This window comes from Aquarana catesbeiana, linkage group LG02 (assembly GCF_042186555.1).
Source record: "Aquarana catesbeiana isolate 2022-GZ linkage group LG02, ASM4218655v1, whole genome shotgun sequence".
NCBI classification, from domain to species: domain Eukaryota; kingdom Metazoa; phylum Chordata; class Amphibia; order Anura; family Ranidae; genus Aquarana; species Aquarana catesbeiana.
The window spans coordinates 741,839,950-741,866,905 of record NC_133325.1 but is presented as its reverse complement, the minus strand read 5'-3'; the positions used below and the strand labels follow the sequence as shown (position 1 = coordinate 741,866,905).

Genomic DNA, 26,956 nt, shown 5'->3' with positions numbered 1-26,956 from the left:
TGCGTCGGATTTGTGTACACACAATCAGAATTTCCGACAACAGATTTTGTTGTCGGAAAATTTTATAGCCTGCTCTCAAACTTTGTGTGTCGGAAATTCCGATGGCAATTGTGTGATGGAGCCCACACACGGTCGCAATTTCCAACAACCAGGTCCTATCACACATTTTCCATCGGAAAATCCAACCGTGTGTACGGGGCATAAGGCTGTCAGCAAATCGGCCTCTACAAATTCTCCAGTGCCTAAAAATAAGGAACAACTGAGCATGTGCAGAGCAGGGTGGGACAGTGTATTACTGGATTGTAACAGTATAGTCACTTATTTGTATTGTTCTACATAGCTATACCTGCAAAAGCGGCCAGCCTGAAGGACTTGATTTTCTGACTAATGTTCCACTTTTATACAATAAAACATTTCCACATTTCCATGTGGAAATGTTCCGTCCTGAGCTCAGGAATGAAAATAAGTTGTAACATTTCACCAGCGGGAGATTGTTCTGTGAATGAAAGCATGCTAGAATGTTTTCAGTTTTATAATATTTCTGTGTGCATTTAACAGAAATATTTAATACATTCGGTAAATCTTGCGCTTTTTTTTGTGAATTGACTACTTTTGGGATAAATACCACATGAGTTATTTTAACTCAACAATTCATGTGGTATTTATCTTAGTGAACTGACCCCATTATCATGGAAAGAGCATGCAGCTTGCCATTCATATCACCTGATCTGTAACTTGGTAATGAAGAAGTCGTCTGCCTATGACTGCAGTTCTGCAGTGGCAGTTCCCATATTTTGGTCATGACTGGTGTCCTTCAGAGTGACCCTGTCCCTACAGGCTTCATACTGAACTAGCACCCAGTAAAAGAATATTACACTGTATATTTATCTTTACTGGTGCCTATTCCTTCATACTATAAAATATATGGTGGAGAGCTGTAAAAGACATAGACTGAATGATGAGACATTCAACACATTTCGAAATTGTAGTTTTACAGTCTTCTTCAGGGATACTCATGTAGTACATGTGTAAATATTCAAGCCACATATGCTTTTTCTTATTTGAATAGGGCAGAAGCGTATAAAAGCAAGGGGTTGTATTGCCACCAAAATTCACCCAGGCATGTGGTCGAGATTGCTTCTTCTGGTCCACAGGGCCACTGGGGGCAACAGAGTAGGGCCAAACCAGCCACCTATGGACCTTAATGGAGGTTAAACATAAGATATGTTGAAGAAGGGTAAGACCGGGCTACTTTATGAAGTTTGTCAACCAGTGAGGCCACTGGATTTGAAGCAACCAGACATATTTTCTCAGCTGCATGGTGACTGTCTGCTGGTCATGCGGAATAAGGAGTGCGTGGATCTGACCAGAATTTGGCTGGTCTCTTTCAAACCCTTGCTTTTATACTCTTCTGCCTTATTCGGGATTGGGCTTAGGCAAGTATAAGGGGGCTTGGGGGGGGGATCCTGCAGCTTAGAAGGTTTTTTACCTTAAGGTAAAAAAAGTAAGGCTTTAGAACCACTTTAATGTGGTAGTAAACTCAGAATTGTTCAAATCTACTGACAGGCAGGATTTTTATAACAGAAGAGACCCTAGAGGTCTCTTTTGTCATACATGTTCCCCCTGCCTGTCTGATAATGTGACATGCTCAGACCACATTTACGGCCCACTCTGCGTGCTGTCACATCGGCCCAGCCAATCTAGCGCCCAGAGATGCAAAACCCAGAACGAAGATCGGGTAAAGATTCTAGCATTGGGGAGAGCCCTGACAGCGCATTTCTGGAGGGCTCCGTTTGTAGGAAAGTTTGCCATAATGTACTAGTATGCAGTATACAATATACTAGTATGCATTAGCAGTATACAATATACTAAAATGCATTATGGCTTAAACCTGCAAGGGGGGCCCATTTTTTTATATTGTCAAGAGACTTTACCACCGCTTTAAAGTGGTTGTAAAATCTGTTACACCACAGATAAGGCTTACCTGTAGGTACTGTAAATATCTCCTAAACTTGCACACTTTAGGAGATATTCACTATATACTGTGCTGCTGACATCGGCGCATGTGCACTGAAGAAACGGCCCGCTGGTGCAGTTTTTTCAGGGCCCGTGACCAGCGGCTCATGCGCGGTAGTGACGTCATTGCGGCTCCAGCCAATCACAGCGCCGGAGCTTGCAAACCCAGAAGTAACTCCAGTGAAAGATGTCGGCCAAGTACTCAATGTGCTGGCGCCGATTCAGGGTATCGTTCTAAGGTAAGTATTTCATAATGAGCTAGTATGCGATGCATACTAGCTCATTATGCTTTTGTCTTGCAGGTTTTTCTTTTTTTTTTTTTTTGTCTTCTGATGTTTACAACCTCTTTAAGGGAAACAGGTCCCACTCATCTGTTCCTATGGTCCACTCCTATTCCTTTGCTGCAAAAGGCATGATGGAAGTGGGAGGGGTATTTATTAATAGGCTATTCTTACAGCTTTACTCCTCCTGAAGGCAGCATCATAACCCAGTGAACCCAGTGTACCTGAATACTTCATCAGGAAAAGGATTCAATTCAATAATCAACAATCCCAGTATTATCCCATTTTAAAACATAAACAGGATAATTTTACCATCCACATATTATGTTATGCAACTTGTTTTCAGAAACCATCAATGCACACCTTTTCTTGTGCAAATTCTGAATATGACCGGGAAGTAGCAGGGCTGTGTATCTTTCTTTGAAATAGAGTGCTGAAAAGGGAACCGAAAGAGCCCAGCTTAAGTTAAGAGAAGGTTTAAGTTTACATTAATAAAAGCTTTAGATTATAAAGTATCCGGATAATCTATAGGAGTGCGCAGAAGCCAACAACACATGTAAAGGAATCGGAGAACTAGGAGAAACACGGCAGCAATAGAGTGAACATCAGAAAATGGTCAGGCCTTTGTACAGTGTCTGGCAAGGATGTCTGGATAAGAAAACTGGACAGAGTGGGCAAACCGAACAAAAATCGAAATCAACATTTGGTGTGCACTACTCTTTGGCTTCAAACCAGCATCCAGTTCTGCTAGGTACACTTGCACCCAATTTTTGAAGGAACTCCGCAGGCTTTCCTATTTTAATTTTATGGTGGAATCTCTCATTATCGTTGCCATGTATACCTAATATACAACTGGTGAATTGGAGGCACCATGAGAATCTGACCAAACATGTGTTCCAGGACTTTATGACAGAATATTAGGTACAGGCTGATTTGACTCTGTAATAGAGTCCACTTGCTCTGCTAAGAGTCCATTCTCTATATCGGTGACTGTTCACGTAGTGATCACGGAATTCTTCTCAAGGAGACCTCCTCCATCACATATTGGTGTTGCATTACTGGATTGTGACTGCTATTTCCATTGTATGCACTGAAAGTACACCTTTAAAAAATGCATTTTTAATTGTTCCTATTTTTTTTTATATCTTCATTTTTTTCATTTTTGCGCTAAATTGGTGTGTTTTGTATATCATCATTGTTAGCGCAGCAAATTATATATTCAAAGAATCAATTGGTGTTATATAAGAGTGCTGCTATTTCTTTATCGTACATCACAGGACACAGAGCCTCAGTATTTACTGATGGGTTATTTGGGCACCACTAGGTGATGGAGACGGGCACACCCTAGACAGGAAGTTTATCCCCGTATATAACCCCTCCCCTAACTGGGAGTACCTCAGTTTTTTCGCCAGTGTCTTAGGTGTTGGTCACGAGTAAAGATGTGTTGTGCTGAGCTCCGCTGGAATATTCCTTCTGGGGCAAGCCACGCAACCGGATCCACAGACCTGATACACAGACATATGGATAGAATGTATACTGTCATCATATGACACTTGACCAGCATACCAGGATATCTCTCTCAGTTCTGGGAATTTTTTTCACTTCAGCAACTAGTTAGGAAGAGGCTCTTTATCCCATACCGTACCATAACAGTTATGGTTTTTATATGTTTCTCCTCCTTTGCATGGGTTGGCAATGTAGATTATACTCTTCATCTGCATAGGGTGTTTTATATTGTAATACTGTTCTAATTGGTATAAGACCAATCTCAATGACAATATATATAGGTACTATAGAATGCACTAAAAAAAAGTTATTTCTCCTGTAACTTCCAGATGAATTATTCCAAAAGGAGCAGAACTATTCTGATGATGTGTTGTCCAACATGGTCAGTGAACCCAGAATTAGCTATGGCAATGATGCCCTCATGCCCTCACTCACTGAGACCAAGACCACAGTTGAGCTTCTTCCAGGGGACGGCGAGTTCAATGTTGATGATCTGCAGCCATGGCATCCATTTGGTGTAGATTCTGTGCCTGCAAATACTGAAAATGAAGGTAATCTATGGCTACAAGGGGTTGTGTTTAGGCTTTTGTTGTAGATGTGCATGTTTGTCAGAGATCGCTGCACGTTATGAAATTCCTACTATTGTTATGCTGCAAATGTCCTGCATGATTATAACTATGGAAACATTTTACTGAAAATGCCATTTAGGTGCCCCTTCTTACCTTAGACTGATTGTGTAGACCATTTTCATGATTCTTTTCAAGGAGGTTCAACAGAAAAAAAGGATAGCCAAGGGCCCTTGAAAATCTGAGCCCTTATTTGAAAACAACCATTGTGAGGCAGGCAGGCTGATAAAGGAAGGAAGACACTGTTTTAGTGGTTCATTTTTGTAAATATCTATGTTGGCAACTAATGGGCATGCCATCCAAGTGTGGATAATTTCTCATAAGGACTCAGACTTTACACAGCTTTGTAGCACTTTCTTTGATATGACCTCTTTGAACAGTAGTTTTCATATATAGATATATAAAATATATCTATATATATATATCGATATATATATATGGACATACAAAAATACGTTACTGGCAAATTTGACCAAACGCTATGTTAAAATATGTAGAAATAGTGAAAAAAAATATAATAGCATAGGTTACCTGTACAATGTTTATGGTGATCTCCCTGAGCATCCATGTCCATTTGTACCACACTTTGAGCTGAATTCAGTTTCATGAAACCCATTAAACTCTTTTGAAAGTTGTAGGAGTATTCTCTTACCATCTAATAACAATTCTGCATAATTAATCTCTTGCAGACTTAAAGGGAGCCTGTAAGGGTTAAAAAATCGGGAGCTTTCATTGCTGACCAGTTTTTAAAGCTTAAGATTCCACGGGTGTCACTCTAGCGTTGTCACTAACTAGAAAATCTGTCACCTGTAATAAGCATGCCAGTTGGGTGGTTTATTTTCAGTGTCTATGGTTTTGTTTCATGACCGTGATCCACTAGGTTGTGAAGCCAAAATCAGGATGGCAACCTTGCAGCTTAAAAACAATACAGGAATTAGTTTCCATTTTTTTCCTTGACAGGTTGACTGTAAACTAAACTTGATAGGTCCTTTCAGGTGTAAAATACAAGCAAGCACCTAGTATCTAAAAATCAGTTTCTTTGCTTCTGGGGTGGAGGTTCGATTCCAAAACTGGTGCCTAGCACCCACCCTACTATTTAACAATCCAAAGCTAGAGCCTTTCCTGGCCATCATGCTTTCAGTATCGGACTGTTAAAAGTTAAAGGCAGGGCTTAGAACCAGGAGGGTCTTAGCACCAACATGGGCAAAATTTGAGTCCCTGTGTTCTAGCATAGATGGGGACCCAAGGTCCTCTTCAAATACGTGAGAATTGAAGATAACTTGGTACTGGCCTATATTTTTATTTGGTTAGTTTACACATTTTGTAGGACCTGACAAGTTCATATAAGTTCATTTTGTTAGTGATAAAGAAGATACAATAGAAGAAGGTAGAAAAATGCTCATGTACACTTACCTTAAAGGTACACATACACAGAGTAAGACGATCACCCTTTAGGTGGTCGTAACAATAATGCATTTTTTAACTTTAAATCTGTGCTGAGAATAAGGATGACTACTGACATGTTCAACTATCCACGATGAGTAACCAAATTTAATGTTTAGCCCCCTCATTTTCCCTGTGCAGTAAACATATTTCAAATGTTTTAGTATGTGGCTTTCAACAAAAGCTTGGATGAGATCAATATATATAATGTCCAAGTCAAACAATTACTAAGCAAGATCTTTCAGCTGGGCAGTGCAAACACTGTCCAATTGTTATGCCCAGATTTAATGGATGCACATATGAATAGTCATCCATTTTATTGTATATGGGCATTGTATCTCTACTGCATTTGATCCACATATTCCAGTCATGTTGTAGGTACAAAGCCTCAGTACCAGCCTGTGCACTTCTTCCTTCTGTCCTGTCTGTCTTGCAAATTAACCCAAGTGACATGTAAACTTCTGTCCTGTTAATTTTTGTCTGTCACTCCGATCCTTTGAGCCAATAATGTATTGCTATTTTTGTTTATTTGCTTGTTCTTTTGTTTTATTTTTTATTGTTTTGCTGCACGTGCCCAGTTGAACCAGTTGATGCTCGCCCTGCTGCAGATAGAGGACTCACCACACGGCCAGGTATATAACTTGCTTTGCATTTCACTGTCACTCCTTGGCATGATGTAAAGTTGCATGAAGTATTTTGACTCTGCCAAATTTGTGCTGATCTCTTGTGCCTTTTGTGTAGGTTTTTGTAAACCCTTTGTTTTCACTTGTTGCATTTTGTCTAAAAATAATTTACCATCATACATGCTTAGGAAAACATATTATCATCCATTTGACTGTAAATGCATTCTTAGGTCCTTTCTACGTGGGCCGGGGAAGGACAGGTGCAGCGTCCAATATCAATGGCTGTGCCTGACCGGGGCTGAATTCTGTACCAATGTTTAGGTCCTTGTGTGTTTAGGGACAAAGGTCCAGAATACAAGTCTTCTGCATTCTAGACCTTAATCCCTTAATGCACAGGGCCCTAATTTGTGGGTACTACTTTGTTCAGTGTTCAGCCTCAATCAGCTGCAGCCTGCCATAGACTTTTACAGGCTGCCTGCAATGGGACTGGCACTGCACCTGGATGGTCCTGTGTACAAGGGGCCTTGGTCTCTATTATTTGTATAAGTTTTATGGCATTGTATTGATAGTACACAGCTAGGTTTTCATATAGATCACATAACATTCTTTCAAGATTTCATCTATAAAATTGTGAGTTGTTTCCATCTCTGTACATCTTATATCAAGAGTTATTCTCAACACCACTCACAAAGTTATGCTTATGCTTGTGTCTTTTCTGAAGATTTTAGCTTCCCATGTTCTGTCGTCCTCTTATCAATATCATTGCCACTCATTGCCGCGTTTTGCTAGTCCAAATCAGTCACCCTTATATTTCCAGCCCAAGTTCTACAGGGATTTTCACCTTCCTATTCATCCTCTGCAAGGTTGTACTGCTTTTCCATCCAACTTCAGAGAGTACAAGTCCTTCCCATCCACCAATGTCTGAACTCCTAGGATTGCTATGCCATCTCCGCTAGGTTCTTATGTGTGAAAAAAGTAAAGTTCATTACCTTGCAACCTAGCTTCTGGCAAACTTGACTAGGCAATGGTGGTCTCACTGAGCCTTCTCCTGCAAACCCTGGGGATGTCTTTGAGCCCAAATATCTTGAAAAGCCACTCATGCAAAGTGCTAGAATGATTTCTCACACAATTGACTGCTCAACATTCCCAGGATCCTGAGAGAGAGCCCAAGCATGTCTCCTTTTCCTGCAAGAACCAGGGGGAAGTTGAGGTGTAAGATTACTTTTTCTTTGAACACTTTAGTGTTTATTTCACAGCAATTTTTAATAGAGAAGTATGCCCAAAGCTTTTTTGGCCCTACTCCCCCTATGAATCACAGTATTGCAGTTCATTCTGCACTCCTGTGACCTGTTTTCTTCTGACAATGGGTTAAAGCCTGCTGCCAGCTGACGTCACTCAGATGGTTCAGGCTCTGGAAAGATCCTGACTTCCCAGATGCCTGGACCAGCAGCTGTGTCAGCCTCTCAGCGAGCCACTAGGAAACTGAACCAGCTGCTCCCACCCCCTTCACAGCCCGGCACATCAGAGAGTCTGTGACTGACAGTCACCAGCAATCTGCAAACTGAAGACTGAGAACCAAGTGATCAGCGGTCTTTGATCGCTCAGTTCTCAGTCTTAGAAGCAGGTACAAACAAGGGCAAGGATAAATCCAAGGAAAAAAACAAGCTTAACTTACCAACCAGCCCACAGACAACCAGATAACCTGTCTAACAGTATGCGTTAAAAGCAGGGGTTTACTCTACACACATTTGCAAATGCATGCATAAGCCACAGAGCCTCGTCAAGGCACCCTGGTATCTTTGGTACCTAACACTAACTTATAAGTGTCCCCACACTGGAGGCACATGCATTCTGATGGATAGGTGAGAGCAGGTGGACTGAAGGGGAGACACTCCTTAAAGGTACAGGGGCACACTGAACACCCAGCATATAGTACAATGGCTGTAAAGATGTCAGTGCGTTGTCTGACCAAAAAACACAACAGTGATACAAAAAAGACGCCACTTGCTCCCATCTATAGCTGGCTATCGCAGTAAAAGCATTGAAAGGCTAACAACAGGTACAAAAACAAGGCCAAGGATAAATCCAAGGAAAAAACAAGCTTAACTTACCAACCAGCCATAACAGTAGACAACCAGATAACCTAACAGTATGCATTAAAAGCAGGGGTTTAGTATGCACACATTTGCAAATGCATGCGTAGGCCACAGTCTTAGAAGCAGCATCAGACTGATGCTGCATCCACCCAGGTGAGTATTTTTTTTAAGAAACCCATACTTCTCTTTTCATTTGGAGGGGTTGACTACAAAACATCAGAGCCCCTGTTAGGCTTTTCCTGCTATCCGGGGCTCCAGAGGGCATTTTCCCTAAACCTTCTCCACTCTATTAGAAACTAAAAAAAAAAGTTTTGTGTATAAACTTTAATCCACATTTTTTTCCTTTACCTTTCTCCTTTTAACAGGTGTCATTCCTGTCTTCCACCTCCATCTCTCCCTTTTCCATTCTCATTAATCCTCTGCATTTTTTTCTACTTGTCCTCTTTCTCCTCATGTTGGTCTTTTTTACCGTCCCGACTCAACTAAATCTTTCTCTCCCACTGAGACAAGGGTAGTTCCCTACTGTAATATCTTCAGATCTGATGGTTTTTCTAAAGATGCATTAATTAAGGTTTCATCAAATGTATGTATCAAAAACATGAACATAGAACCCTAGTCTGCAGCAATTATGTTTTGTATATGTCCCCCAGCATACCCCTGTAGTAGTGCCAACTCAACAGTGATTGACATTTAGCAGACATCATAGCTATCTTAACTAATACACGCAGCTTTGCTTGAATGTGAACAGTGGTAGACTGTAAACCAGATGCTGAGTGTTTGCAGTCCAGATTACACTGCACAGCAAATGAGACTAGTCTGAGCTCTACTTCCATATTCCTTAAAAGGAAAGAAGATGTCTGGCACACTGATAGAAACTGAGTCCAAGTGGGTTCAGTGGTTTAAGGCAAAAGAAAACATCTTTAAGAGTCCAAATGGTGTCAGTATGCTTTACTCAGCGGTGCCGCTGCTGAAAAGCTAGAAGGGGATCTGCATCGGGACAAACAGAAAAGAACAGCACCATTCTAAGTGTAGCATCAAAGCTTTATTTGGAAACAAAATGCCAACTCACAATGTAACGGAGCTAAAAGTGTTTATCTAGTCATGTAACACCTCTGCAACAAGCCGGTTTAGTCCCGCTGTGGTGGATACCAAAAGGTACTCCTGGCAGTTCTAGTGGCTTCCAGCACTTCCTGGTAGATCCGGGCTCTGGGGAGGCGGAAGTGATGTCAGAACAGGAAGAGGAAGTGGTTGGCATGGCACATGTTCAAAGCATGCATGCTCCTTCATCAAGCCATCAAATGCTCCCCATGCTCCAAAAGTGTGCCATGCCCACTGCTTTCTTTCCCTGTTCTGACATCACTTCCGCCTCTCCAGGGGACACAGACCTACCAGAAAATGCTGGGAGCCACCAGCACTGACAGGAGCTTCTTTTGGTATCCACCACAGTGGGATCAGTGGGACTGGACTAGCTTATCCCCAAAACAATTGGGAGCCCACCATATCAGTTCTACTCATGGAGAAGCAACATGGCATTCACGAATACCCAAGTGATGTTTAGTGATATAAAATGAAAAGAAATATACTCGGAAACAAGTTAGTCATAAAAGCAGTTCAAAGTACACAATGGACACAAAGCGACCAGGTCACCCGGACGTGTCCAGCACTCCAGAGGACCTTCCAGATAGCTGATGTGTTTTGAGGGGAGATCCCCTCTTCCTCAGAGCTGGCTCTTTCTTCAGTGCAGTTTCTGAATGCCAGGATTCAATGTGGACAGGGGATGGGCTCTGCAGTAACTCCTAATTATCCAGCTGACACTGGCTCTATGTGGGTTGTGTGCACCACAAAATAAACAGCAGCAGTGATTGACACCTCTTGAAGCCCAGGGAGCTTGTCAATCACTATCTAAGATAGATAGTCATTGGGTCTTATGGGAGACTGGACATCAGCAGACAGAAATTGTACCTGCAGGAGTGCTTCTTTGGAAATTCTAGGGCACACTTTGGGATGGAGAAGGGGAAAAATTTGAAGAGCAGCTCCATTTCCCGCCTAGCACCAGAGGCAGGAGCAGATGGAAAAGAAATAAGTGGGGCTGGATTTCTGCTTTAACACAACACCATCAGATTCACCTCATCTAGATGAGGCACCAGACTCCTGATGAATTTATGTGAACTTAGTTTTATACTTTCAACATCACTTGGCCCAAATGTTTATAAAATGCCAATCAAGTCCCTAAAATGTGTTTTGTTGTAGAACCTTTATAGCAATCTGAATGTGGAAATAAAAATAGAAATCACATGGCATATGCCCATTGTTTTGTTAAAATTGTGCTTTGCTGATGTAGTCTGCCGTCCATCTGTGAAGAGTACAGAGGCATACAATCCCTTTTTATGTTCTTCTGTTTGCCCAAAAAGCAATTTGGAACCTCTTTGATTGTTTATTATTTTACGTGAAAGTAGCATTGTCCCAGGCCACATGCAGTGATCTAGTGCTTTTCATTCAGCATTGAAAGCTTGTGATGTGCCTCCAATGTCATCTCTAGATAGCCTGAATCATTTAAAAAAGAATGCAATCATTTTATTGTATCTGTATTGCAGATTGTTTACCATAGTGTCGTCTTTTCTGTTGCACCTCATTAAAATGTATAAAATTTGTTCTGTTTAGAGACCTTGTTCACATTTAATTATTTTGTTTGTTTGCGTAAAGGAGCAGTACTATGTTTCATTTTTCCATGGTTAAGACTGGCAGGCAAGCAGAGAGTGAAGTAGGAGATGTAACAAACAAAACAAAAAAACAAGCAGGCAGAGATCGATTAATCATTTGCAAATGTGAGATTGGACTCGCAGGCCACCCAGTCTTCCTGACACTTTTATTATTATTATTATTATTATTATTATACAAGGTTTATATAGCGCCAACAGTTTGGCCAGCACTTAACAAAATGAAGGCAGACATTACAGTTACATTACAATTTGGTACCAGAGGAATCAGAGGGCCCTGCTCATTAGAGCTTACAATCTAAAAGGGAGGGTCAATTGTTACAAAAGGTAATAGCTGTGGGGGAGGAGCTGATGGAGGAAGTAAAACAGTGTATTAGTTAGAGAAGGGTTTTCAGGAATCGTCTAAAGATGGATAGATTAGGGGACAGTCGGACAGATTGGGGTAGGGAGTTCCAAAGGATGGGAGAAGCTCTGGAGAAATCATGGAGGCGAGCATGGGAGGAGGTGGCAAAGGAGCTGGAGAGCAGGAGGACTTGGGAGGACCGAAGAGAGCATCTTGGTTGTTTTTTGGGCCTAGGTTAGTGATGTAGCTGGCTGCAGAGTTATGGATCGCTTTGTAAATTATTGTTAGTACTTTGAATTTTATTTGTGGGGTGAGTGGAAGCCAGTGGAGGGATTGGCAGAGAGGGGTGGAGGACACTGAATGGTTGGTAAGGTGGATGAGTCTGGCAGCGGCATTCATTATGGACTGAAGGGGGATAGTCTATGTTAAGGTAATCCAATGAGGAGGGAGTTGCAGTAGTTGAGGCGAGAGATAACCAGGGAGTGAATTAGAAGCTTGGTGGTGTCATTAGTTAAAAAGAGGCATATTCTAGAAATGTTGCGGAGGCTAAGGAGGCATGATTTGGACAGGTATTGGATGTGGGCCTGAAAAGACAGTTCAGAGTCTAAGGTTACCCCTAGTCCCCTGGCATGTTGGGACAGACTGATAGATGTGCCATTGATCTTGACAGAGAAGTCAGGGTAAGGGGCACGTGGGGGAGGGCTCATTCAGATGGCAGATTAATGCTGTCTTCTGTGCAGCTGCTCCTGCTCGCATGTCAAACTTTCGACATGTGATTGTGTCTGTGCCGGTGTTCTGCCAAAAACTCCAACCACGTCACTTTTGGTGACTTTCCAGCACTAATATTTGGAGAAATTTCGATGAGTTGGCTGTTTTGACAGAACACTGGGTAAGGAGGAAAAAAGTTGTAGCCGCCTTGGAGGCGGCCATGTTATTGGTTACTAGCAGGCGGACTAACAATGTACACTCATTATATTGTGTACCGTAGTATATACTCTGCCGGTGTTCTGTGAAAACAGCCAAGTTGTCCGAATATCTAATTACTGATGCTGGAGAGTCACCGGAAGTGACGACGTTGGAGATTTTGGCAAGTTGGAGTTTTTGGCACTGTGTGTGCATCCATTTCTATGGGTTTGCCTGCATGCAGTTCCAAGGTGGATGTGCACGCATCTGCCAGTGGCTCTGCATGGAGGACAGCACTAATCTGCCATGTGAGAGAGCCCGCTTGCCATACACTGTAGGTTTTTTCCTGTTTAGCCCTGCAGGCTGAAAAAGAGAAGTCTATTGATTTCCTCTCCCACGCTGAACAGCATGGATGGAAGAATTTCCCCTCCTAGCTACAGTATTTGATTCTGACAGCCAGCTGTCAGAATACCCAAACAGTGGCTGCATCTGATTTGTCATCAAAAATAAAAATGTATCTAAAGCTAGATTTTTTTTTAGCAGCGGGTAGAGTTGTGATGCTTTAGAACCCCTCTCATGTATTTGTTGCTTTCTGTACCCCTATTAGAAAGATTACCCTCTCTATTTGCATTGTCTTTGGACTTTTCTATTGTGTCTGCAGGAACTATTAGAACACAAATCACAAACTTATCCTGACGAGAGTTTTAACAATTTGCTACACTATCCATGATAGTGATAAAAGTGTTGGTTCTATATATACTTTAATGGAAAACTGTTTAGAAGGTTTAATATTGTCAGATCTTTTTCCTGGAATTGGAAAAGTGTGTCTCGTTTATTACTGAATGTCTACAACATACAGGTTCATTGAAAATTAGATTTACCTGGAGCCCTTTCTTTCTACTCAGAATCTATAGGATTCATACGCTATTGGTACCATTAATTAAACAGACCCTGCTGTTAGTAAATATACAGGGTGACTGACGGGAGTCGGGCGGTTTTGAAAAAAACAGTACTCCGCAGTTTTTCAATTCGAAATGACTTATTTTTACAGAAACAGAGGTCAAGACATGCCATCTGTGTTACTTATTCAGTTATGAAAAATGTCATTTAGATAACGACCATCCTCTTGAATGCAGCTTTCAATCAATTTTCAATTTCAAATTCAATTCAATTGAAATTTATATTTTTGATCAATCTGAAATGTTCAACCCACCGGAGGACCATGTTGCGACTGGGAACGACCCTGTGTCGACCAACATTGGATTCTCGACTAAACAGCCCCTGCGTTACTGGTATAGACTCACCACTTCGAACAAATCTGTCGTAAGCAAACAAACAGTGTTGTAACGTCCATTGCTTCATTGTGACTGAATTGGCATTCCAGTGGGGGTAGAAGACGCCTGGCTTGTCCCTCTCACATCGCCACTTAGTGTGTACTACCTGTTCTAAAAACGTCTGACTCCCGTCGATCACCCTGTGCGTATACAAGGAGACATTTTGGGGGTCAATAAAGGGTGTCCTAGACATCCTTTAGGACAGCCTTTTTTAACCAGGGTGCCTTCTGGGTTTTTCAGGGGTGCCTTGGCAAAAATGCCTAAAAATTTTCCCAAATTTCCCCAAAATTATGTACTAGCCAGTGGGTGGATCAAGCCTGCTTTTTGGTTACACAAAGTCACGGGTTTTCAGGGAGGAAAGGCAAATGGAACAGGATTTAAGAGACAGGGAAGTGTCAGAGCCCCTGGTCTCTGGAAAGTCCAAGGTAGAAATTCCCGTTATAGTTTATTAGTATCTAAAGCCGAGTACCCAGCGGGTTGCACGAAAAAAAAACTGACAGCTCCTGTCGGAGCCGCTGTACTAACCATGCAAGATTAGCCCAGCGATCTCCCCCGGTCCGCCCCCCACCCCGTCCGAACACTCCAATTGGCGCTCTCTGCCGTCGCTGATTGGGAGTCGGTCGGCTGCTGGTTTTTCAGCATGCGCATCCAACAGAATTAACCAGCAAATGTCTCCCAACATTCTACCCATGTACGGGGCTTAAGGTCCCCAACCAGAAGTTCTCCTAATTCGAAAGGTGGCATATAGAGTAAACCCATTTTATTTCATATTCACAGTGATTTTGTTGGGTTCTTGACAAAATCCAGCCTGAACAGGAGCTAGTGAGGCTGTCCACTCAACTGAACACAAAAACACGACACTATTCCAGTACAGAGGACACTAGTATAGCAGGGCCTGCCAGGTTCATGGTTCATTTCTTCCTGTCAATGGAGGGACACTAGAACGGACTTGTTTTCACAATCAATGTTCTGACTGAAAGAAAACACATCAGATTTGCAGCATGGCTGTTTTCTGTTAAAACCATTGTGCTTAGCAGTGCAATGCAGATCATCCCTGAATTGTGTATACTGGATTTACGTAATCATTGGATTTCTTTTTGGCTTTTTGACCCCCCCCCTTTGTGTTGTGGGAATGTATATTAGAATTCTGCACTTTATCTTTTTCTTTTTTTTTTTTATTATGGTCAAGACCAAAAACTATATTTTTTTATTTTTTATTTTTTTACCACCTGACCCCCCCTTCATGACCAGGCCATTTTTTGCGATACGGCACTGTGTTACTTTAGCTGACAATTGCGCGGTACACTGTATCCAAATAAAAATTGTGATTTTTGTTTTTTTTCCCTACAAATAGAGCTTTCTTTTGGTGTCATCCCTGTCAGAACCCGACATATGCCTTGTGTACATAAGCATATCTCATTTCTCTGTGCATTGCCGAAAATCAGCAGGTTCTGGAGGTCATTGAGTGCCCGGTACTAGAGCTGGGCGATTTTCTCAAAAAAAAAAAAATTGATTCATGATTCAAATCGAGTTTTTTTTTTTTTTTTTTTTTGGACACCACGCCGGTCCTGAGGAGCTGCGGGCAGGAGTTTTTAGTCGAGGCCATGGCTTCGGCCTAGTCCGCGCCAATCCTGGTGAAAAAAAAAAAAAATCTAAAATAAACGATTTGCTGAAAATTTGAATCGATTTGACCTCTCAACTCGATTCAAGGTTCAAATCGATTTTTTCCCCAGCCCTACCCGATACCCACAGATTGACTTCTGGTGTGCATTATCGCAGCAGAAGCTGCCCACTTGCACCCCTGCAGGGTGGAAGTGCATGATCATGTGTATATATACGTGATTCTGCGCACAGCTGCCGCCCTGTAGCCGGTCTGGTCTCCCTGCTGCAGATTTCTTCCCTCTTATTGATTTACTAGGACTTGTTCTGCACTGTACATACGATTCAATGAGAGCGCCAAACAAATGCATTCACTAACATAACCAGTAGGGGAGTGTGTTTGGCCCCTAAAGGGCGTTGGATTTTTTTAGCTGTGAATCTATTTAATCATTGAAAACCATGCACTATTGGATTTTTTTTTGCCGCTCTTATTAGATTGTATGTGAGTGGATTCTCAACTCTAAAAAATCTCACTTTGAGAAAACAATTGTATATCTGTATATAGTAGTATAGCTTACGCTACAGATATACAATGGAAACTGTGAGCACAGGGGTATGTAGGCACCTTTATATACGGGGGAGTGCACTGCTATTTTTTTTTTAGGAGGAATGTCAAACAAAATATTCTTTAGGTACTGCTAAGGCACAATTAAAATTCTAAATTAACAAAACTCCACTCATCTGTTCCTGAGCGGAATCCTGTTTTTTGGAACCAGAGCCAGTATGCACAGTGACAATTTTAGTGTCTCTTCTGAATCCAGTTCCCCTATTATTCTTTTTTTTTTTCTGCACCATGTCTCTGTGTGGAGCTGGTTGTCATGACAGACAGGGCTTTTCTTTCTCATGTTTGAGCCTCAAGCAAGGAGAACGGTGAGCTACACCATAGTAGTATCACAAAATCTCACTCTGAGAAAACAATTGTATATCTGTATATAGTAGTATAGCTTACGCTACAGATATACAATGGACAGTGTGAGCACAGGGGTATGTAGGCACCCTTATATACGAGGAAGTGCACTGCTATTTTTTTAGGAGGAATGTTAAACGAAAATATTCTTTAGGTACTGCTAAGGCACAATTAAAATTCTAAATTAACAAAACTCCACTTTTTGATTCCAGTTCCACTTTAAAGCCCAACTCCATGCTTTCTAAGAGACACACTTATTTAGATCTCATTCACACTGGCAACGTCAAACCTGTGTTTATATGCATTAAGAGGACATTTTCAAACATATAAATGCATGTAATGCTTTTTCAACCGTTCCATTTACACCGCGTTTACCTGCATTTATGAGCAGTCAGTTTGGGTGCTTTTAGAGATTATAAGATTCTGTGTATCCTAGATCTGATTAGAAACTCCAAATACATCTAGAATGATGTAAACAAATTTAATTTTGCCTAAAAGTGGCTAAAAAAAACTGCTTTAAAGCAGGAACATCAAAGTGCCTGTTCACTAGGGTGACCAGACATCCCTGGTTTCCGGGGACAGTCTCCAGACTGAGGACACTGTCCCTGGACCAAGTCTGTCCCTGGTTTTGTCCCCGAATTGGATTTGAACAGGGGCCTGGGCAATTTCAAAAACAGTCAGTGGAGAATTAAAAAAAAAAAATTCTGAATTATACACTCCCGCTCCTACTAGCTTAGGGGGGTGTATTTTTTCCATTATCTGTGTCCTTTCTGATGATCGTGTGCTGGTCGGAGCGGCGGGACGATTTCTTCGGTTTCGGAAGCATGCCCATTCCGCTCCCGTGTTCTTCTGCCTTGGCTCAAGTCCCGGCCAGCTGCCTGCCAGATTATCTCCTTGCCTTTGCCAGCGGAGTGATCTTCCTCTGCTCCCCACCCAGTAGTAGCCGGGGCCCGGAGAGCGAGGCTTGAGAGGTGGCAACAGGCAGAGAGAGGCAGCTGAGCTCAGCTGACAGGGTCTGTACAGGAACAGAGAGGAAAAGCTGATCCGATCGTGGGGCTGCCAGTGCCTTCATGGCTTCAACACAGGTGTGCTTTGGGGGGGGGGGGCTGTGATTGTGAATAAACTAGATTGCACTATGTCTGTCTCTCTCTGGCATAATGGATGGTATAACTCACAGGCAGCAGTCACTATGTCATGGCTCTGGCTGGCAGTGCTCTATCACAGTGTGTCACATAACATGGGTGCTGATTTTGTTAACTTATTGGTCATAAGTTAACAAAATCAGCAGCCATGATATGTGACAGAGCCAGCCAGAGCCATGATAGAGTGCCCACTGCTTGTGAGTTATCATAATGTTATCAGTTGCCTTTGATCACCCCGATGTTAACCCCTTTCGAGCCAGTGTCATTAGTATAGTGATAGTGCATATTTTTAGCACTGATCACTGTAATAATATCACTGGTTTCCACAAAGTGTCACTTAGTGTCTGATTTGTCCGCCACAATATCACAGTCCCGCTGTAAGTCGCTGATTGTCACCAATACTAGTAAAAAAAAAAATATATATATATGTATATGTATATGTATATGTCCCCGGATTTCATTTTAAAAAACCTGGTCACCTTACTGTTCACACCACAAAAATGTCCTCCAGATCTGTTGCAGGTATGTTTCTGCATGTACGTTTTTGATGCGTTCCAGTGCATTTTTTCTTCTTTTTTTCTTGTTTTTGTCTGATGCATTTTTTATGCTTTTTACCACATTCCATTACAGTTCTGTGCAAGAAAAAAGCACTGGAATGCACTGCACTGGTGTGAATGATGCCATTGGAACCCATATAACCTACTTTCTATGTGTTTTTCATGCAGAAAGAAAAGCACTGCATGTGGTATGGATGGGCCCCTAATGCAGGAAAAAGTGAACTGGGAAGCATACAAATTTATACTTCCCAAGTGGCTTTCCCTGTGTTTAGAAAAGCTAAATGCAGGTGTTGAAGTGCGAATGAGGTCTGAGTCTTTTGGCTGGTCAGGTGTCATCATGCATTCCTTCCTCTTCTAAGTGATGTGTGGTCCCTACTCCTGGACATTGTGGTGCTCACATAATGATGTGCAAGTGCTGTTTTGTCAAGAAATACTGCATCAGGCCAACATGTGCATGGTCACTTAGACTCACAGAAAGTGGGTTGGATGATGCTGGATGTCATTCACCTGGAAAGGGGAAAAGCTTTTGATCTCAGGCTCTGCAGGGACAACACGGGAGAGGAGGTGAATATTGCAGCCATAGCTGCTTTTTTTTATTTAATTTGACACATATTAAGTTACTGGACCATTAAAAGAGAAGTATGACCAAAGATTTTTTGGCTGTACTTCTCTTTTGTGTCATAGAAGTGCACTTACACTATTTTTTTAAAAGTATGGGGACTTTTACACGCAACTCAATATTGATCTTTCCGGACTAAGACTGGGATGCCATTAAAGTTCATGTAAATGCAGGCGTCCCAATACTTTTGATAATATAGTGTACTTTTGCTCTTCTGTGACTCAGAGCTACTGCCCGCTATCAGCTGATGTTGCAGAGCTACTCCAGGGTCTCCAAGGATCCCAAACATATTGCCAGGATCCCCCCCAGCTGCCTGATTGACAGCTGGCTCTGCCTCTTAGTGCATGACTTAGAGCTGAAGCCAGCTGCATCCGCCTCCTTTCCTGTCCGGCACTTCAGTGAGTGCTGGAGGAGCAGAGTGGAGAGCAGTGACCGAGAACAGAGCGATTCAGTCATGTGATCGCTCAGTTCTCAGGCTTAAAGCCAATGTGGGACAGCTGCCGCATCCTCATGCCAATGCTGCAGCATAGAGGTGAATATAAAGGTTTGTTTTTTATGTACTCTAAACGTCTCCTGTAATTTAACCGCTTGCCGACCGGCCGCCGCAGTTTTACTGCGGCAGAATGGCACGGCTGGGCGAAACTACACTTACGTCACTTCGCCTTTTGGCCACTAGGGGCTAGTGGGTGAAGGTTAGGAGGGAGCTGCCTGGAATATTTGAGGCCTCAGCCAATCCCCAGGAGTGGACTGGCAGGGGGCAGAGCTTACATTATAAATAGGCATGAGCCATGCCAGCAGGGGCAGTCAGGAAGATGGAGATACAGTGCTGAGGAGGCTGTCTATGGCCCTCAGGGGTTCCTCCTAGTATTGGGAGGGGGGGGGTGTTCTGCCTTGGGCCAGGGCTTGGGTTCTGGAAGGATCCTGCCATAACACACAGGAGGAAGCCCTTCCTGGAGGCACATAAGCAAGAGAGGACTGCGTGAGTAGATCAGCACTGTTGGGGACTAATAAGTGGGGGAGACTGCCACATGTAGCCAGTTGTCCCTGAAGACAGCGATGTGCTTAAGTCTTTATCCTTCCCTAGGAGATCTCATGAAGACTCAGCCGGGTGGGCTGGTGAAGAATCAGTGTGGAGCACTGGTGTGGAGAGTTAGCCTGGAGAGCTAGTGAAAAGGACAGCTGCAGCCAGGCGGGTTGGCAGTGCCTGAAGAGGTGGTGTTGGGATAAGTAGCCGCAGAGGAGGAGTGCAGGCTGATCATTGTATTTTGCTGCACAAGAAGGGGCTAGAAGTTTTTGCCTGTAAAGGGCTATTGCTAAATCTGACTGAGAGCCTGTCAGATCAACTAACAATGATTCAGCTGGAGCCAGCAAGCAAGTGTGTGCAGGTGGAAAGTTGAGGTGACTGTATATAAAATGTATATAGGAAGATGTCCCTGAAGTTGTTGCCAAAGTTTTGCTGAAGTCAAGTGGGCATCCCATAACCTCCCATCCCTGTCCAAGTTAATAACCCTCAAAAAAAATAACCAAAAACAAAGTCACGGTCTGTTCTCTGACTCTGGGTACTTGTGAAAATGTGGTGTGCCTTGATGTGCAGTAGTAAGGGATCCAGATTATCAGCAGTCCCTATGGGGGTGTGCTACATGACTATCTTGTACAAATGTATATATGGGCCATGTAGTAAACTCTGTAGAAAATTGTTAACTTTAGGTTCATCACAGATGACGTGAGGGCACTCTGAGGCTGGAGAATAAGAGATTTAACTACCACTGTAATTGGTTATAGCTGCTACTAACATTTGTAAGAAATAGGAATATATCAGAATCTTGGTCCTAGTTGCCTTTGTGGACCCCCCATTGGATCATGCATTATTATTGGGGTTTTTTTGTCTTCCTCTGGATTCACTACAGGTTTAGTATTTGTTTTTTTAACTCAATGGGAAAAATGTGTTCAGCCTTATTAACAATCTAACTATATGATCAATTATGCGTCTGTAAGGTGTTACAGAAAACTACTTGAGCAAGGTGTAGTAAAGTTGAATTTGTTTGTTTTTTTAAGGATCGGGGCTAACCAATATTAAAACCGAAGAGATCTCAGAAGTAAAAATGGATGCTGGATATGAAGTGCATCACCAGAAACTGGTAAGCCTCCCATCATGGTCACTTTAGAGACTGTATTACTGGTCTGCTGTCTCTATAGGGCCTGCTGTCCCAGTCATATACTCAAGGCTGACTTTCTGATCCTGGCCTCACTATTTAGTAAAGTCGCTGACCTGGAACAAGCATGTGGCCAGATGCTAAATGTATCCGACTCCAACTCCACCTAATGCTCCCCAGAGTTGTATAATGTCAGACTCCTGGGGCTAGATTTCTGCAAGTGCTTTCATTTTTTATGTTCTTACCTTGCTTATATGTTCTGCTATATTTTGATTGAGGATGTGGTAGCTATTTGAATAAAATATGTCTATTTTCAGGTCTTCTTTGCGGAGGAAGTCGGCTCAAACAAAGGAGCAATTATCGGCCTAATGGTTGGTGGTGTTGTCATAGCAACAGTTATAGTAATCACACTAGTGATGCTGAAGAAGAGGCAGTACACTTCCATCCATCACGGTGTAGTAGAGGTAAGGGCTTTTTATATAGAAGCTTGAATGAAGACAGCAACCGTTCTAACAAGTGACCTTGAAAAACAGTAAGCCTATTATGTTGTATTGCCTGCTTCTGTCACATTCATTGACAAAAAGCTGGAGAATCTTGTTGCAATGGCATCCTTTAAGTCAGTGATTCTCAACCAGGGTTCCTCCAGAGGTTGCTAAGGGTTCCTTCAGCATTGGGCAATTTCTGCCTCTCAGATAAGTTCCCACTGAAACTATTGATCTTTTTAACTATCTGTAAGGAGGTAATTCTTCCCAATGACCACAAGTCTTCTCACTGACCATCACACTAATGTATCATGAGTTGTAGTTTTCTCATTTTTAGCAGGGGTTCCCTAAGACTGGAGAACTATTTCAAGGGTTCCTCTGTGTTGAAAAGGTTGAGAAAGGCTGCTTTAAGTGGAAATGTAGGTTTGCTACTTACCTTGCTGTTAGCCCTCCCCAAGTGCTGATAAGCCAGAGCTGCCCCTTATTCGCTCTGTCTGCTGCCATCTTCTCTGCCACTTCCTCCAGGGTCCTGCCCCTCCTCTTTTGCCATTGAGTGGGCACATATGATGTAAATGTATAATGTGTGCTTTACTCACAGACCAGCTTATAATACAAGAGCCATTATTATCCTTTCTAGCTACCTATTACTGGCCTTTTTTAGAATAGGACGTGTTTAAAATAGGCTCAAAATTTTTTTTGCCACAATTATTCTTTCCCTGGATTTTCTTTTGGTGATCCCATTAGTAGGTATTTACTCCTTGTAGATGAGACAAACCACATTTCCTCAACTGTACAGGAGATAATGACAGTGATTTTGTTTGCTTTTAAGGACCCATAAAATAAAAACGTTCCTTTAAATGTAAATGCAAATAAATTCCTTTACAGATTGTGTTCAAACAGCTTCTTCCCTGGCCAGAGCAGCCTGAACTGTTTGATAGCTCTGAACTGTGAAGTGCCACTTTTGTTCCTAAAGCCCATCATGATTGTCCTTGGCACCCAGAAGGGGCCAGGTAAGCCCGAGACGCATCGAGGGGTGTCATGTAGAAGTGATAACTCCTACTGTATAGCCAGCAGTAGCTAGGAGAACAAATGTAAACAAACTCTCGACTGCTATAGCTCATACCCTGTTTCCCCGAAAATAAGACCTAGCGTGACTGTCGGTGATGGCTGCAATATAAGCCCTACCCCCCAAATAAGCCCTACCCTGTTTCCCCCGAAAATAAGCCCTACCCTGAAAATAAGACCTACAAGGACTTTAACTAGGGCTTATTTGGGGGGTAGGGCTTATATTGCAGCCATCAACGACAATTACGCTAGGTCTTATTTTTGGGGAAACAGGGTACCCTGGACCATAGACCGGTGAAGAACCGGCTCGGGTAAGAACAGCGCTGGATCCCTAGACAGGTGAGTGTCTTTTTTTTTTAAAGTCAACAGCTACAAGATATTGCTGACTTTAAATTTTTGCAGAACTGACTGAAACTCATCTTTAACCACTTCAGCCCCGGAAGGTTTTACCCCCTTCATGACAAGGCCATTTTTTGCGATACAGCACTGCGTTACTTTATAGAGCTTTCTTTTGGCAGTATTTGATGACCTCTGCAATTTTTATATTTTGCGCTATAAACAAAAAAAAGTGCCAACTTTGAAAAAAAAAAAAAATATACAGTATATATTTTTTACTTTCTGCTATAAAACAAATTTCTTCATCAATTTAGGCCAATATATATTCTGCTACATATTTTTGGTTAAAAAAAAATCCCAATAACCGTATATTGATTGGTTTGCCAAAAAGTTAGTGTCTACAAACTTTAGGGACTTGTTATTTTTTAAATATTTTTTTATTAGTAATGGCAGCGTTCAGCGATTTTTAGCAGGACTGCAACATTGCGGCGGACAAAACTGGCACAAACTGACACTTTTTGGGGACCAGAGACACCAATACAGTGATCAGTGCTAAAAAAATGCACTGTCACTGTATAAATGACATTGGCTAGGAAGGGGTTAACATCAGGGGCGATCAAAGGGTTAAGTGTGCTCCTAGGGAGTAATTTCTAACTGTGTGGGGGATGGCTTAACTGGAGGAAGAAAGAGATCTGTGCTCTTGATTAGCAGGAACACAAGATCTTTCTCTTCCTCTGACAGAACGACAGTCTGCCATGTTTACCGCCGTTCTGCCTCTCCAGCAAACGATTGGCGAGTCCCGGCAGGCATCGCGGCTGCTGGACCCGCTGATTGACTCCCGCTGTGTCCAATCACAGCAAGAGCGCGGCAGCACGCGCCCCCAGAGCCAACAACAGAAATCATGTACAGGTACGTGATTTTGCGCTTAAGGGCCGCTCTGCCGCAGTACATGTACATGGGGTGGTCCTTAAGTGGTTAAAGGAGAAGTACAGACAAAGCTCATTTGGCTGTACTTCTCCTGTGAATCACAGGAGTGCAGTTAGTTCTGCACTCCTGTGAACAATTTTAAGCCAACAGTGGGGTTGAAGCCTGCTGTCTCACAGAGCCGGTCCAGGCTGGGGAAAGATCACGACCATATTGTTTGGGATCCAGCCAGGAGCCTGGACCATCACCTGGCTCAGGCTGTCAGTGAGCCACTGAGAGCCTGAGCCAGCCGCTCCCACCCCCTCCACAGCTGAGCGCTCCAGTGTGTGCGTGGAGGGCAGAGCAGAGAGCCAGTGACTGACAGTCACCAGCTCTCTGCTTACGGAGCACTGAGAACTGAGCGATCAGCGGTGTTTGATCGCTCAGTTCTCACTACAGAGGCGGCAGGGGACAGATGCAGCATTGCTCCGATGCTGCATCCACCTAGGTAAGTATGATTTAAAAAAAAAAAAAAAACCCCTACATCTTTTAAGTTTTTATTTATAAAGAGGATGTTTGTACAGGTTTTGCTCCAGGAGCTCCACAAAATAGTTACCCTTCTGCTCTGTTCTTTTTATAGGTTGATGCTGCCGTGACCCCCGAGGAGCGCCACCTGACCAAAATGCAGCAAAACGGCTATGAAAACCCAACCTACAAGTTCTTTGAACAGATGCAGAACTGAGAACACCACAGCAGCCTCTGGTCTCGGACAGCAGATTGATTGCTTCACTGCCCATCGGTGTTCCACTCTATACATATATAAATATAGAAACAGAAAATTAAAAAAAAAAAAGGTCATGTTGAGAGAATAATACAAAAAAAAAGGGAAAAAAAACACTGTTTTATTATTTACTCATTTCCGCCTTTTGACAGCTGTGCTGTAACAAAAGTAGATGCTTGAACTAATAAACTAAAATCTGTAATGTATTCTCTTAACATCTCTCTGTCTTTACATAACATAATTCGATGAATGTTTTTGTGTACTGTAAAGAGAATAGCTGTCTTTAATCTAGTGCATGAGTAGCTGCCTCTCCTGATTATTTATCATGTAGATCCTAAAAACCGGTTGTATATTATTCTTGTGAATTGTGACAAAAAAAAAAAAAAAAATCAGTCCTGGTTAAAAATTGCTTTACAAACGATTGGGGATGCATTCTTCTGTGTACGTGAGGTTTTTGCTGCTTTTTTAATTTCCTTCTTTTTTTTTTTTTTTTTTTTATTATTGCCTAATCATTTTTTTCACCTCCGCTATGCATTTTCAAAAGTAAATCTAAATTTATTTTTTATTATAATTTTTTTTTAATTCCATGCTCAATTTCTTTTTTTCCTCTACTGTGTTATTGTACAGGTTGTACTGCTGTGTTTAGTGGTGTAGAAAATCATGAAGATTACACATTTGTTTTTTTGTGCCTGTTTTATGTGCACACTTTAGGAGTTGCAAAAACAGAATTTAAAAAAAAATGAACAAAAAAAAAAAAGTATATATATAAATATTTTTTTCTTTTCCATGTACCTTTGGAGCTTTAACCCCATCAGTGCTGGATGGTCCCGGGGACACAATGTGTTTCGAGATCGCCTGGCTTTTACGGGGTTGTTTGTTGTGTCTCTGATAATTCTAAGCACTTTTTTAAAGGAGAAATAAAAAAGTGCCCTGCTGGAAAAAAAAAAAAACAAAAAACAAAATTAGCAGAGATTCCTTACAAAATGACAACTTTCTGCTGGATGATTGTACAGAATCATTGCTTATGAACTAATAGCTTTCTACACTGTGTTACATAAATAAATTTAAAAAAAAATCGGATGTAATGAGCGTTGTGTTTTTATTTCATAACAATGATTGTTAAAAAGAGACAAAAAAAAAATCTTTTTAGGTGTATTTAATCTGATTAATAATGTATTGAAACCCAAGGCCATAAATAAAGCAGATGTCCAGTATTTTTAACCCTCTACCCCTTGCACACAAAAAAATGTACATATGTAACTTTTTGCCCCCAAAAGTCTTCAGGTCAGTTCAATAATGTCAAAATACCTTTCTCCTGTGGCAGTGGAAGGTGGTCCTCACTGCTGTACTGAACAGTTCTCAAAGAACATCATGCAGTAATAGTCTGAGCCCAGACTGCATGATGACACCACCTGGGGGGGCGACAAGGTTACTGACAGCATGGATGGGGTACAGTGCTAGATGCCACATAAGCAGAGCCCCGTTGAAATAATACCATAAATTATGTATAATATATAAAAATGTATTGATTATTTGACCAAAAGTATGACCAAATACCATAAAAAGCAATAAACAGAGATCCTTCACCCAGCATCATATAGACAACGTTGTCTGGGACCAAAGACGAACACACATAAAAACATGAAACAAAGCGTAAGACAGCACCCAAGCAAAAATATATATCATCTGTCCTGAAGAAGCTGGGGTTCCCCAGTGAAACACGTTGACGTCACTCCTCTGAGCTTTAGACACCTTTCCATGCACAAGCTGATACCACCACCTGACTGCGAAAATGCAGCAGTGGCGGCCTGCCAGCCACCAGCTTTATCCCTTCGCTCCCCACACTCCGTAAGTGAACTGTCTCTGGAGGTATGTGACTGGCAACTAAGCCATGAGGAGAGAGCACGGAAGTTTTGATTAGCTGGTACAGCTGTGGTGCCTTTGAAACTTTCTGGTGACAGTGAGTTTATACATACATGTACTATCTTTGCTCACTGCATCCATTCCAATCCAATCACCATATAGCCATCTGGGAACTATTATGCACCTTTATGTTTCCACAGGAACAGTTGATAGGCTTTAGCAGTTTTTGGCTGGTCTATTTTCATTCATAATTCAGTGGATGCCACAGTATCTGCGGACATGCAGCAACTTACTCCTGTCCTTTGTCCTCCCTTTATCCCCAGGACTGTTCCATACTAGTGGTATTTTCCCTAGCCAAACCTACGGTTTGCTGCTCTTTTTGATTTTTTTCCTCTTTTTCCATTTTTGCAACGGCCGTTGCTTGTATTTTTACTAAGAGGATTGCCTGATCGGTGGTACAGCCATCTGAATCGGCACTCATTCATAGTGCTCTGATGATATCTTTTTGCTTGGGTGCTGTTTTATGCTTTGTTTCATGTTTTTATGTGTGTTTTGTCTTTGATTCAAGACAACGTTGTCTATATGATGTTGGGTGTAGGAT

General features: G+C 42.1%; 1 protein-coding gene across 4 annotated transcripts in view; it reads left to right on the top strand.

The window, feature by feature from the left end:
* Positions 1 to 25,572, top strand: part of APP (amyloid beta precursor protein) — a 356,861-nt gene extending 331,289 nt beyond the window's left edge. For 2 of the 4 annotated variants that reach the window (XM_073617083.1, XM_073617085.1), the window contains 5 exons: positions 4,133 to 4,354; positions 6,451 to 6,504; positions 20,828 to 20,910; positions 21,243 to 21,389; positions 24,352 to 25,572. In XM_073617083.1, the coding sequence (XP_073473184.1) occupies positions 4,133 to 4,354; positions 6,451 to 6,504; positions 20,828 to 20,910; positions 21,243 to 21,389; positions 24,352 to 24,453 (608 nt within the window). In that variant the 3' untranslated portion in view covers positions 24,454 to 25,572. The remainder of the gene's footprint in view (positions 1 to 4,132; positions 4,355 to 6,450; positions 6,505 to 20,827; positions 20,911 to 21,242; positions 21,390 to 24,351) is intronic. The other 2 variants (XM_073617084.1, XM_073617086.1) reach the window with 1 other exon arrangement.
* Positions 25,573 to 26,956: the final 1,384 nt, after the last annotated feature.